The sequence below is a fragment of the Anabrus simplex genome, chromosome 6 (assembly GCF_040414725.1).
Source record: "Anabrus simplex isolate iqAnaSimp1 chromosome 6, ASM4041472v1, whole genome shotgun sequence".
Taxonomy (NCBI): domain Eukaryota; kingdom Metazoa; phylum Arthropoda; class Insecta; order Orthoptera; family Tettigoniidae; genus Anabrus; species Anabrus simplex.
The window spans coordinates 221,697,018-221,711,635 of record NC_090270.1 but is presented as its reverse complement, the minus strand read 5'-3'; the positions used below and the strand labels follow the sequence as shown (position 1 = coordinate 221,711,635).

The following is a 14,618-nucleotide window of genomic DNA, read 5'->3' as shown; positions in this document are numbered from 1 at the left end:
TTATTATAATAAAATTACCCTATTTATATTCTGGCTTGGGGACTTGGTGTTTGTCCCAACATTTTTCTCTTCATATTCAGACAACATACTACACTACCAAGCACCAAAGAGACACACAACAGTGATTACATCGCTCCACATAGGGTTGGCGTCGGGAAGAGCATCCGGCCGTAAAACAGGGCCAAATTCACATGTGCGACACAGTTCGCACCCGTGACCCCACAGATGTAGGAAAAACGGAATAATAATAATAATAATAAGAAGAAGAAGAAGATGATGATGATGATGATGATGATGATGATGATGATGATGATGATGATGATCACTATTAGCTTCCGGAATCCGCATAAATCCACCACTCTTACTTGGATCCAAGGACACTCATTTCCTTTTTAGGTATTCTATACCACCTAAACTCTGGAAGTTTGGTCACCTATCAAAATAAATGGGCCCCCCCAAACTGAAATCCTGGCTACGCTACTGCCTACACCCCTTTGTTGCATGATGTAGCATATATACAACATAGATTAACAAATTGATTTGCACGCCTCTGATGGGCATTTCATGAACCAGTGCATGTTCCACGTGAGTTCCAAGTTGTTAATAGAATACCTTTGACCTTAGTTACCCATTTGTATATATTGTATGTAGGAACTAGTTAAATGGCAACCGTATCAAAGAGAATGTTTATTCACGATGTAGCATATATGCAGCATTATTGATATTTTTTCAATATTTATCCCGTTCTATAAACCTTATGGAAAGTCTAAAAATAACTTTTAAACATGAAAATAAAAAATCATGCATCAAAGGGTTAAGAATGGAAGGATTCCAAGGAAGTATGAAAAGGAAACCCGGTCCAAAGTAGTCTGAGGAGAGGAAAATAAAACATGGTGCAATAATGAAGGAATGCTGGAAAGTACGGAAGAGTTAACAGCAAGGGTGGATGAATTGAAATTGACACGTGGTTCCTAGCAGGCCTCATTTTTAACAAAGTTCTTAACTATAAACAACTCATCAACATGCGAAACATATACAGAACATAATTTTTCTTAAACTGGATATCCCGTGGTTTCCCATTTTCACACCAGGAAAATGCTGTGGTTGTACCTTAATTAAGGCCACGACCGCTTTCTTCTCTTTCGTAGCCCTTTCCTGTCCCATCGTCGCCATAAGACTTATCTATGTCGGTGCGACGTAAGTTAAAGCCAATTGAAAAAATGTCGATATCTTTCTAGTAAACTGCGCCGTGACAAAGAAAAAGTTAAGAAAAAAAGGATGAACAATTTAAATAGGAAATACTAGGACACATAACCATTAGCCAGAAAAAAAAAAGACATCTGCATTGACATTAGGCTGTTACGAAGTAGTCTCAGGAACTGTGAAAGTCAAACAAATCTGGCTGTAAATAGAGGGTCGTGGAGATGCTTTGTTCGCTTATTAAAGCTTGCAGACTGAATGGTGTCTACAGCAGTCTACAATAATTGAAACATGGTGCAATGTTATTATTAGAACGAGTCTGAAGATCAGGTGTTGGTTTATATTTCCAGATGCATAGCTCACATGGACAGCTCGTGAACTAGTATAATCCAGATCTGCGACAGATTACCATAAGCCGGCCATGTCATCTGTTATATTTCGAGATAAGACCCAGACATTCCTCTGTGCTAGTTGCAGATTGTTCTAGTCACCGTCGAACTCTCGGTTAGTTGCTTTCTCAAGCCACTCTGATATTTCTTGCAAGTGACGATGGACGCACCTGACAGACGTTAATTACAAAGTATCACACAGGTCATGAAGTTCAGTTCTATGATATGTGCGTCATCTTTGTGGTAAATCTCGATGAAATGGAGTTCAGTTATTTGTAGAGGTGCTATAAAGTTTCTATTAGGTCTTATGTTAATTAAAATACGTCAAGTTATGGCAAGTTATATTCATGCAACTCTGGTAACGTTTTCTTTAAGATAATTAAGTAATTGATGAAGAAAAAATTGGATTTCAGCATCACGTGATCACAGTGGGTGTGTTGTTAATATTGTAATCATTTTGTTGAGTATTTCACAGTTTCAATAAGGGTAAAGTTTAATTATTTATATTAATGTGACTTTACCTTTTCATTTAATTTATTATACACGTTTTCTCTAACTGCCTGTTGAGTTATTACTATAAAAATGGACATTTACCTTACTCTTCATAGCCATTGAAAAACGTTATGGCTAGTAAGAATCGGCTCTCAAATTACATGTACATGTGAAAAGAATATAAATTTATAAAGAAGAATACACTACGATATTAAATGGTATTTGAATATATCCACGTCTCTCGCAAATTACTTAGATTTATCTTCTAGTTTAGATGTAGCAGTACAATTCCAGTACAAGTCCTTCCTTCCCTTATAAAGAGAATGATCTGTACACACGACATTTAAAAGTGAATTCATATCCGCAGTTTACAACTAGGAAGTCTGTTTTATACTCACCAGCAGGTATTAGGGGAAGCGATAAAGTTGCTGCATAGGGAATCATTCAGGTGAGATACAAGCAAATGTAATAATGTTGTCGAATTGTCACCTCTATAATGAATCACGTGAGGCTGCTAAAAGGGTCCCGAGAAATGCTACTACTATTGAGAGTGAAGTGGCCGCTATCACTCTAAGATAACAGTCCCCGGTACTGTGTTACTCTATCTCATTTCTCGCTCCACCACCGGCATGAGGAGGCAACGTGTGAGGGCATCTCTTGGACGACGCTTGTTCATCCTAGTTGCTCTGCCGGCGACGTACTGCATCTTCGCCGCCGCGGCGACCAAGTTTGGTCTCGTAGAACCTCACGGTGGACGATCAGCGCATGGAACAGGTGAGTCAAATATCATTAATTTCTCTCTAAAAGGTTGTATGTTTCGGAACGAGTGAAACGTTGTTATCGGAACTGGCAGTGCACCTTAGTTGCTGAGAAGATTTCCTGCTGTGCTGAAGGTTGTGGGATCGAATATGAACGTAGTCAGTTGGCATATATTTAAAATATTGTTTTAGTATCTGTGGATTATCCAACCTCAGTGGCGCGGAGGCCGGCTCCATGACTGAGTGATCAGCACCTTGACCTTTGGGCTTCGGGTCCCCGGTTTGATTCCCAGCTGTGTCGAGGGATTTTAATCTTAAAGGATTAATTCGTTAATTCCCTTGGTTTTGGGACTGGGTGTTTGTGCTGACACCAACATCCCTGCAACTCATACTCAACACACAACACTATTCTTTATCACATTAAGACGAAATTCCCTATACACAGGAGACATGTGAAGGTCTCCCTTACAAAAATTGTACCAGGCTAGAAATAGCCAAATTATTATTATGGTGATTATTATTAATATGAGCCGGCCCCGCGGTGTAGGAGAAGCATGCTTGCATCTTACCCGGAGATCTGAGTTCAATTCCTGGCCAGGTCAGGGATTTTTACCTGGATCTGAGGGCTGGTTCCAGGTTCACTCAGCCTACATGATTGAGGAGCGGTCTGATGGTGAGATAACGGCCGAGAGAATTCGTCGATTCGCCATGCTGACTACATGGCACCTCGTAATGTGCAGGCCTTCGGGGTCTGCAGCGATCGCTTGGTAGGCCATGGCCCTTCGGGGCAGCATCGCCATGAGGTTTGGTTATTTTTTATTATTAATATTTGTAATATAGTGACAATGCCAGTTAGACGTCCTTCTGTTATCAAGACAGCGGGTTCGATCACAGCTGACGTCAATAACTCCACAGAGGATCTCATTTTGAAAGCATGTGATGTTAACCACGATGTTCTTAAACGAGAATCTGACTTATGCCAAAATTCTCACCTGTATCTTGCCCATTTGAACTCTCTCAGAGAATTTTTTCTCCGCGCAATATTAAGTTCGTAAACCCTAAGAAGTCTTTAATTTTCACGCTTTTCAGAGCCTTTTCTTATCTTTGTCCGAAAGGTCGGGTCTCTTTCACGTACGATTACATGAATTTCCTAGCGGTTCAGGTAGATTTTCAGCACCGATAGATACGTAAAAGGTTAGTACTATGGAGGAAGTGGCCATGCCCTTAATTAACGTGCAACCCCATGATTTGCCGTTTGTGAAATTGAAGAACAATGAAAAACTATCTTCATGGCTGCCGGACCTATCATCTCCCGAAATAAACCTTTCAGCTCAGTTATTTGATTAGTGTTACTGCGTGAATATATTTTTATCTTTACCGAGAGAGTTGCTGTTTGTTTGCATTCGGACTTCCGTGGTTTCCCATTTTCACATCTAGCTGTACCTTAATTAAGGTCACTGTCGCTTTCTTCCTAGTCGTAACCTTTTCTACCCATCGTCGCATTAACTTTATTGATCCATTGAGGAAGACACTAAATACTATGCGTTTCACCACCGATCAAGCGGTTCCTGATTGTGTAGAAGAGTAGTTCAACCCACAACCAGTGTCCCGTTGTGGAGGCTATTGACAAACCAATTCAGGATTGGGACACATGTCTGTACAGTGAGGTAATTATCTGGGACTTCCTTGAACTGTCATCAGGATGTTGACATTATGATATAGTTTATACTAACCAATGCATACAATGTAAGTTTCTAGACACCAGTCTATGTTTCAGTTGAATAAGACATATTTCAAACATCAGGTTCTAAAAAAGGGAGCGATAATATTATGTCAACAATTGTGAATATTAGTTGATTTTTTTTTTTCCAAACATGAAATTTCCGGTGTCTCTCTTCAGTCTAACAGTGGGCCCGACAGTTGAATTGCCACATATTTCCTAGACGCTGGCGGCTAGTGCGTGTTAAGACACTACTAATGTTTTCATTCCTGCCCTGAAGGGGGAGGCGGGCTTCCTGGAGGGTGACGCCGTCTCTCAGATTAGTATCTGAGAAGGAGATGTGTGGAGAAGGCGAGAGGGTTGGCGGCCGTGGCCTATGCTAGTGCCTTAGTGCAGGAGAATGGAAAACCACGGAAAATCATTCGCAGAATAGCCGATGGTGGGGATCAGCCCCTCTCCGTCTTCCTATTACAGCCGCGTACAGTCACGGTAGAGCCGTGGCTACCCCTCCTCTGCTCGGTTGGTCGGTCGGAGTGCAGAGCTGTCGAACCACGGACCAGCCGTGGCCACTTGTGGACCGACATTCACTCTCCATCCGCCGACCGTGAGGCAGTTCAGTAACGGTGCACTACATGTGAAATAGAATTATTGATTACATAAACGCTGTAAACTGTTTTGTTTTTGTTTTGTTTTTTACAATTTGCTTTACGGCACACCGACACAGACAGGACTTATGGTGACGATGGGTTATGAAAGGGCTAGTTGTGGGAAGGAGGAAAGGAAGTGACCGTGGCTTTAATCAAGGCACAGCCTCTGAATATGTCTGGTGTAAAAGTGGAAATCCACGGAAAGCCATCTTCAGAACTGTCGACAGTGGGGTTCAAACCCACTATCCCCCGAATGCAAGCTGATAGCTACGTGACCCAAACTGCACAGCCAGATTATATTCTTTACTATTACTCTCTGTAAAGCACGTATCAAAGAAAACACCGCGAAGAAGGGCCATATTCATTAACAAGGTTTTGGAGAAGTGTTTTTCTTCGTATTTACTTGATCTCTCTGGCACCCTACTGTACCCGCATGCACAGAAATGGTATCACGCTATAACCAAACATGACCCCCTTCCCCCACCTCCTCGCTTACTGCATTGCTGCGTATAGACAGTCCACTACAAGACTTCGTTGTGAATGAAATGGGCATAGTGGCGGATATATTGAAGTACAGTGGTAGGAAGCCACTCTAATAATTACAGTATCAAGAGGTAAAAGGAGGTATTTAATCGAAAAGGATTTGATACTAGCTGGGGTTATATTGTAGCTGCGACATTTTGGGTCATAATTTGAAAACATCATTTACTGGTTCATAACTCGGTTCTACATTTTACTGAAGATAAATAATTATAATTTACCAACTCTGATATAGAATTACGATAAATTCTATAAATAGAAAATGAATACGGTAAAATAAGATTTTGATGTATAAATTATTCATCCTCCTCCTCCTTTCCCCTTAACCAGCTCCTGACGGCGCTTATCCACCTTCTTTCCTTCCACCATTCCTATACCATTATTATTATTACTTGCTATTTGCTTTACGTCGCACCGACACAGACAGGTCTTATGTCGACGATGGGATAGGAAAGGGCTAGGACTGGAAAGGAAGCAGCCGTCGCCTTAATTAACATACATCCCCAGCATTTGCCTGGTGTAAAATGGGAAACCACGCAAAACCATCTTCAGGGCTGCCGACAGTGGGCTTCGACTCCACTATCTCCCGGATGCAAGCTCACAGCTGCATGCCCCTAACCGCACGGCCAATCCGCCCGGAATACCATCATTTTGTCCCAGTCCAGAGTTCTTCTACTTGCACTCCTCTTCATTGAATGCACCCACGTTGTTTCAGGCATCTCTCTCTCTCTCTCTCTAAATTATTTTAACTATAATAGTATAAATATAATTGTTGCTTCTGTGTAAGTATTTCTTCATAAAAATAACTGAAATGAAATGTCGTATGGCTTTTAGTGCCGGGATATCCCAGGACGGGTTCGGCTCGCCAGATGCAGGTCTTTCTATTTGACTCCCGTAGGCGACCTGCCCGTCGTGATGAGGATGAAATGATGATGAAGACAACTCATACACCCAGCCCCCGTGCCGTTGGAATTAACCAATTAAGGTTAAAATCCCCGACCCGGCCGGGAATCGAACCCAGGACCCTCTGAACCGAAGGCCAGTACGCTGACCGTTCAGCCAACGAGTCGGACATAAAAACAACAGAAAACACATGAATACCTAAATCTGAAATGTGTTGTTTTTTTATCCTAAAATATACTGTACAACAAAAATGCTATTATTGGAACACCTCAACATACTGTATTTATGTATAAATATTATACATTTAACAATTTTTTACGGAAGTGTCTTATAATTGGAGACATGAAACTATCACATCCTTGTAGAAAATATATAAATTAAATAAACGTACGGTAAGCAAAATTAACATAATGCACTGACCGTAGTAACGTAATCAGAATCAGTAAGTTTTAAGAAAAGAAAAAAATGAAAAATAACTCAAAACTAATTGAGTCGCCCGTTTGCAAAGTGGACCAAATGACCAAAATTAGGCACAGTTTATTACTAGCTGTCAAGGCGATTATTTGTAAGGCAAAAAGTTCAGCTAAAAGTCCTTTAAAATGCATTTTTAAAACCCCTTGCGGCTGCTAAGTGGGACAAGTGACTGCTAACTGAGAGTGCAAAACGGGCTATCTTTCCATCATATTGTCGAGGTCCTCTTTTCAGGAAATAAAATGCAAATGTGAATGCTGTGATTGTAGATATTTAAGTTGTCAAACAAGAAGGCATGCCTTGAACACGAAGAGCCATTCTACAATGTTCAATCTGGAGGGCTCCAATTTCTTATCAAAAGAGGACCGAGCTCGATAGCTGCAGTCGCTTAAGTGCGGCCAGTATCCAGTAATCGGGAGATCGTGGGTTCGAGCCCCACTGTCGGCAGCCCTGAAGATGGTTTTCCGTGGTTTCCCATTTTCACACCAGGCAAATGTTGGGGCTGTACCTTAATTAAGGCCACGGCCGCTTCCTTCCACTTCCCAGGCCTTTCCCGTCCCATCGTCGCCATAAGACATATCTGTGTCGGTGCGACGTAAAGCAAATAGCAAAAAAAAAAAAAAAAAAAAAAAAAAATTATCAAAAGAGGTAAACGTTTGCAGAAAGATGCCATTCCTGATCTGATTCTGAACGGGGTCAAACTGAAGCCAGCTTAAATAAACGACATCAAGAAGCTTCTAAAGTAGCACTTTCCGGGAATCGAACTCGGGCCTCCGGGGGTGGCAGCAAATCACACTAACCACTATACCACAGAGGCAGATGATGATGATGATGGTAATAATAATAATAATAATAATAATCACCTTCTACCGCTTATCCCATACATGTGGGGTCGCGGATGCAAAATATATCACACATATGTGGATTTGACTCTGTTTTACGACCCGATGCCCTTCCTGAAGGCAACTCCGTATGGAGTGACGTAATCACTATTGCGTGTTTCTGTGGTGGTTGATAGTACAGTGCACTGTCTGAATATGAAGAAAAAAGAGTTGAGGCAAACACACACACCCAGTCCGAGCCAGAAGAATTAATCAAAAGCGATTAAAATCCGCAATCCGGCTGGGAATCGAACCCAGAACCCTCTGACTGAAGGCCTCAACGCTGACCATTCAGCCAATCAGTCGGAAAATAATAATAATAATAATAATAATAATAATAATAATAATAATAACGTGAAATCCGTCAAGACATGGCGGTCAATGGGGTAAATACTGTATTTATTGAAGACTTTCCTTGTATACGACATTCCTTGTATTTTTTTTTTTACAATATTCTTAACGTCGCACCGACACAGATCAGTCTTACAGCGACGATGGGACTGGAAAGGGCTAGAAGGTGAAAGAAAGCGGCCGTGGCCTTTATTAAGGTACATCTTCAGCATTTGCCTGGTGTGAAAATGGGAAACCACGGAAAATTATCTTTAGGACTGCCAACAGTGGGGTTCGAAACCACTATCTCCCGGACAGTGATTTTTGCACCTGAGTAACATTAATAGTTACGAGAAAAGAATTAGATATTCTTCCGAATATGAACATTAATTTTGTTGTGTGAAGAGAGATATATAGTCTAAACTAATTCTTACATTTCAGTGTGATACTTTACAATACGGAAATCTATCTTCAGATCTGCAGTAGAGTTCGAGCCCATAACTCCAGAATACAAACTCACTGCTACAACACCCGAGCTGGGGATCCAACCAGCTCATTCAATGAGATTTTCTTCATATAAGTCCTTAAGTAATTTCAGACAAAGAATCGTGTAAATAATCAACAAATTCTTTCTTTCTTTCTTTCTTTCTTTCTTTCTTTCTTTCTTTCTTTCTTTCTTTCTTTCTTTCTTAATTTGTTTATCCTCCAGGGTTGGTTTGTCCCTCGGACTCAGCGAGGGATCCCACCTCTACCGTCACAAGGGCAGTGTCCTGGAGCGTGAGACATTGGGTCGGGGGATACTACTGGGAGGAGGGCCAGTACCTCATCCGGGCTGCCTCACCTTCTATGCTGAACAGGGGCCTTATGGGAGGATGAGGAGATTGGAAGGGATAGACAAGAAAAAGGGAAGGAAGCGGCCGTGGCCTTAAGTTAAGTACCATCCTGGCATTTGCCCGGAGGAGAAGTGGGAAACCACAGAAAACCACTTCTGGGATGGCTGAGGTGGTAATCGAACACCCTCTACTCAGTTGACCTCCCGAGGCTGTGTGTGCCCCTTTCCAGCCCTCGTACCACTTTTTAAATTTTCGTGGCAGAGCCTGGAATCGAACCCTGGCCTCCGGGCGTGGCAGCTAATCATACTAACCACTACACCAGAGAGGCGGACCTTCAATAAATTCTACTGTAATATTTATAATGTAGAGTCCATTTAGTTACAAAAAATTAATTATTTTTGTTTGTTTGAGATTTTACAAGTAATTACTGAGCTTTATAAGAAATTTAATATTATTCCATGAATGGAAGTCAAGTGTGTAAAATTTTCTTTTGGCAGTACTTGTGCTTTCTAAGCTATAACTTTGACTCATTTTAAACTAGCGAGGAAAGTACCTCCCTTCTGAAATATTTCAAACCGTGTGATATGAACGACCGTACGTTGGACTTAATATTCACAACTCTGCCTGACATGCGCTGTGACTGTTCGAGTGCACCTGCACTGACGTCCACACGCAGCGCGGTCATGAATGAAGCTGACAACACAGAGTAGCTGTAAGTCGTTTCTCTTGCCTCATTACGTATTCATTGAGTTAGAGAACCATTAAAAGGAACGCGAGGACATTAAAGGTTCATGCACTCCAAGCTTCGTTGTGAATTTTACACCGTTTAACGAATATAAACATTTTCTGTGAACTAGTCCCCCACCCATCCTCACAATTTATTATGTGAACATACTAAAGTTAACCCATAGACATTCGTTGGTTATGAGTTGATATTCACTGGACGGAAAAACTGAACTGTGAACTACTGAGGGAAGTGGCTGCACGGTTTGTGTTACGTAGCTGTCAGCTTGCATCCGGGAGATCGTGGGTTTTTCCGTGGTTTCCCATTTTCGCACTAGCCAAATGCCAGCTGCTGGGGCTGAATGTTAACTAAGGCCACGTCCGCTTCCTTCCCACTCCAAGACCTTTTGTTATCGCATCGACGTAAAGTAAATATTGCATGTAATGAACTCTGAACTTAAGAAAAGTAAACGGCCTCTCACTGGTAGCTAATGTCCCAAACTGACTGAAAAATTACAGGAAAGTACCTATTTATTTCGGAATTCTCATCTGTATCGACCACGATTTGAACCACGGCTACCTTGATAAAAATGGAAGTCGGTGGCAACATAACTGATAAGGGCAGGCCTCAGCTATAGTCATAAATAAAAGGTAGAGATCTCTGCACATGGTTGTGAGGGTGTTTAGGGGTTGTAGTAAGAATGTAAAGGAGAAGGCATATAAGTCTCTGGCAAGACCCCAACTAGAGTATGGTTCCAGTGTATGGGACCATCACCAGGATTACTTGATTCGAGAACTGGAAAAAATCCAAAGAAAAGCAGCTCGATTTGTTCTGGGCGATTTCCAACAAAAGAGTAGCGTTACAAAAATGTTGCAAAGTTTGGGTTGGGAAGACTTAGGAGAAAGGAGACGAGCTGCTCGACTACGCGGTATGTTCCGAGCTGTCAGTGGACAGATGGCGTGGAATGGCATAAATAGACGAATACGTTTCAGTGGTGTCTTTAAAAGTAGGAAAGACCACAATATCAAGATAAAGTTGGAATTCAAGAGGACAAATTGGGGCAAATATTAATTTATAGGAATGGGAATTAGGGATTTGAATAACCAAGGGAGATGCTCAAAAAATCCCCAATTTCTTTGCAATCATTTAAGAAAAGGCTAGGAAAACAACAGATAGGGAATCTGCCACCTGGGCCGACTGCCCCAAATGCAGATCAGTAATGATTGACTGACTATTGATTGATCGATTTCTTTCAAGCTCTGGGAGAAAAATGCTAGAGGTTTCACATCACACTAACACATCGAAGGTTTTCGGCGACGCAAGGATGCGAAAAACTTAGGATTGGGAAGATAGCGTCCGTGATATTAATGAAGATTTGAAAATGAGAATCCACGGAAAAACCATCTTCTGGGGCTGCCGACGGTGGGATTCGAATCCGTCTGTCTTCCTAGTGCAGAGGAAGCAGCCATCACTAGTCATGCCGTAAGCCACTGAGCTAACCTGTTTTGTGATGATATGGCTGAGTTAATTTTAATTTTGTTGACTGACACAGAGTGCGCTACCGGAGACTTTAACATCATTCAACAACAATGACATTGGATGTCAAGATTTTTGATCGTCCTTCAGAAATCTACCACCTTAGCCACGAACTTGGGCTCATGAGTCGGACACTCTACCACCGTTCCACTAATTCCATTGATGAAATGGTACGGAAGAACACACTTTCAACGATCAATCTGTTAGAGATGTTCGACGAACAGCACACCACTTTCTGTCGTCAAGAATAGAAGACACTAACTTTATACTGTGACAAATACACGAATAATGTGATTATATCAAAAACTGTAGGGTGGCCGTGGTCTTAATTAAGGTACATCCCCAACATTTTTCTGCTGTGTAAATTGGAAACCATGAAAAACCATCTTCAGGGCTGCCGACGGTGGATTCGAACCCAACATCTCCCAAATGCATTTCAAATTTTAAGTGGTTCTTACGGCAATGCAGTTTTCCCTGTAGGATATATTGGAAATGTCCTCATGCGGCCTGCAGACATGTCTTCACACGACGCTGCATGTTGTTAAGAAGGCTCTCTGGAAGGTGGAGTCTTGTTGGATCCAGCCCTCTTGAGTTGAATTGGACCACGAAAGGTTCCAGAAATTCAGTGCGATAACGTTCTGCGATGTTGATGTCGTGAAAGAAAGTTGGCACACTAGCACGCTGCCTACTTTAGGAACACTATACCCCGAACTTCTGACCGCCTAAAGCATTTTCTTCTTCTCGTGAGCGTTGTCAGTACTCGAGACACGAATGCTCTGACTGTTAGCGTATCCGGATGCATAAGAGCACCATATTATTCGCAAATATTCTCTACACTGCACTGCACCGTTGCTTTTTGGACATCCTGTATATGAATTATGTGGGAATAAAGTAGTGTCTTTGTGCAGACTTATTTATCTATCCACCTAGAAGACATTAGGCTAACTTACTTTATGACTTACCTTCCTAGATCGTCTTGTTCCGCGTAGGATGGTACAGAACATTTCCATTCACCATTAAATGAAGCGCAGATCAGTGAATCAGCAAACCTCAATGGCTCAGTTGACAAGTCATTGTCCGTCACTTCACATGATAGTAGCTTTGATCCCAGGTGAGGTCTGATCATACAAGGATATATTTGAATGTAATAACTTTGAGTCGTATTTGGGCACGTTACAGAACTCACGGAACAAACTTCAGACACCTAGCAGTCTCCTGAAATCTACAGCAATCTACAACTATTAAAGAGGCATTGTACAGATAACATTATCAGATTTTTGCGATAGATGTCTGAAAGTCACTAGGAAATGTAAGGGATGTATTATGGTAGCACGAATAGTTGGTGTCTTGATACTTCAAACGACTGCATTTGTGGCTTGCTCGCGAATCACCGTAGATAACCTTTCATACAAAGATAGCTGATCATAGAAGAACATATAATTTGAGCCATTACATAAACTATATGACAGCACAATTGCAATACATACTAATATTTCTCATCGAAGGAAGAAGGATGTCTTATACCATACAGGGCTAATTTTTGGATGGCATTGCTTATTGTGCATGCATTTTAGTGGGCTTCACAAACGCATATGTAACAGTACCTTCTGACATGGTGAAAAAAAGCAAGGGATAGGCCTACTACATTAGTCCTCACTTCTCTATTACACTATTTCAGTGACGCCGAGGCTATCTATAACAGCTGGTGGCGGGTCTGTTCATGTACACCTCAAAATTATTTTTAATTTTTAATTTTAACATACTCTTTTACCGGATAAAATTACCAGGTTTAAAAATACTGACAAATCTGTACTCACCATGAAGGTACATTTTTGCCAGGTGTTTATCAACACAGCTAATATTCTACTGTAAATTATCTTTGCTTACAGTTTCTTGTTGCAATAACATATGCTGGTTTGCGGTTGGGAAGGGTCAGAATCTTCAAATCTTCCCACAACTTCTTCTTGGATTCAAAAAACTATTTGTTTCACTCATTTCTCCCATCTACGTACAAATCCCTGTCTTCATCAGTCCTTGTTGGAGCCATTCCTGATACGCCATCTTTTTACGTTTACAAGCTGCTCTCATTTCATCATTCCACCATAACTTCCGCTTGTTCCGATCTTTATACACAGTTGGTCCTAAACATTCCCTTTCTGTTTCTATGACAGGATCCCTGTATACCACCTTTCTATATCCTGAACCTGCTTAGAAATTTTCACTAATCGTATCCATGAACTTCTGTCTAATTTCCTAGCCTTATTCATCTGCGGACAGATTTCTCTTTCTCTATCCTTGACCTATAGATACTTAGTTCACTACAGATCAGATAATGGTCGGTATCATCGAAAAATCCCCGGAAAACCTGCATATTCCTAACAGATTTCCTGAATTTAAACTCGGTTATGATATAGTCTATTATGGATCTGGTGCCTCTGCCCTTCTATGTATAGCGGTGAATAGCCTTATGCTTGAAGAATATATTCGTAACTGCTAATCCCATAGAAGTCCGGCAAATGCTTCTCATTCCTACGTATTACCTTCCATATCTTTACATTTACCAATCACCCTTTCGTATTCTACAGTTCTATTTCCAATTCTCGCGTTGAAATCGTCCATTAACACTATCCTATCCTTGCTGTTGAACCTGTAGACTCCGACTGCAATGTCACTCAACGCTTCATAGAACTTTATCAACTTCATCCTCATCTGCACGCTCACTAGGAACATTCTAGTCCTAATACCTCCAACTACCAAACCTACCCACATCATTCGCTCATGTATGCACCTAACAGAAACTATGTTGCGTGCAATAGTATTCCCGATGAACAGTCCTACTCCACACACTGCCCTTCCTTTTATAACACCCATTAAGTACTCTTTATAATCCCCCATTTCTTCCTCGTTATCTCCCCTTACCTGAATATCATTAACTCCTAACACATTAGATGCATCATCTTTGCTGACTCAGCCAGTTCTACTTTATTTATTTCTTAAGCCCTATAAATATTGTTGGCTCCCCATCGAATTCCATTTTGTTCGCCAAGTCTTTATTAAATTAATGTAGTAATGGTCCACCTTTCAATACTATAATATGTAATATTCTAAATTACATTAATTAGTGGAATATGAATAAATTTGAAAATGAACTAGGTTCTAACATCTTGAGTATGTTCATCATTGAGAATAATTTC

The 14,618-nt window shown here is 41.1% G+C and overlaps 1 protein-coding gene across 3 annotated transcripts in view; it reads left to right on the top strand.

The window, feature by feature from the left end:
* Window positions 1-2,500: 2,500 nt before the first annotated feature.
* The window catches only part of LOC136875672 (sodium/potassium/calcium exchanger 4), a 124,962-nt gene continuing 112,844 nt past the window's right edge, over window positions 2,501-14,618 (top strand). For all 3 annotated transcript variants that reach the window (XM_067149224.2, XM_067149222.2, XM_067149221.2), the window contains exon 1: window positions 2,501-2,855. In XM_067149224.2, coding sequence (XP_067005325.1) covers window positions 2,711-2,855 — 145 coding nt within the window. In that variant the 5' untranslated portion in view covers window positions 2,501-2,710. The remainder of the gene's footprint in view (window positions 2,856-14,618) is intronic.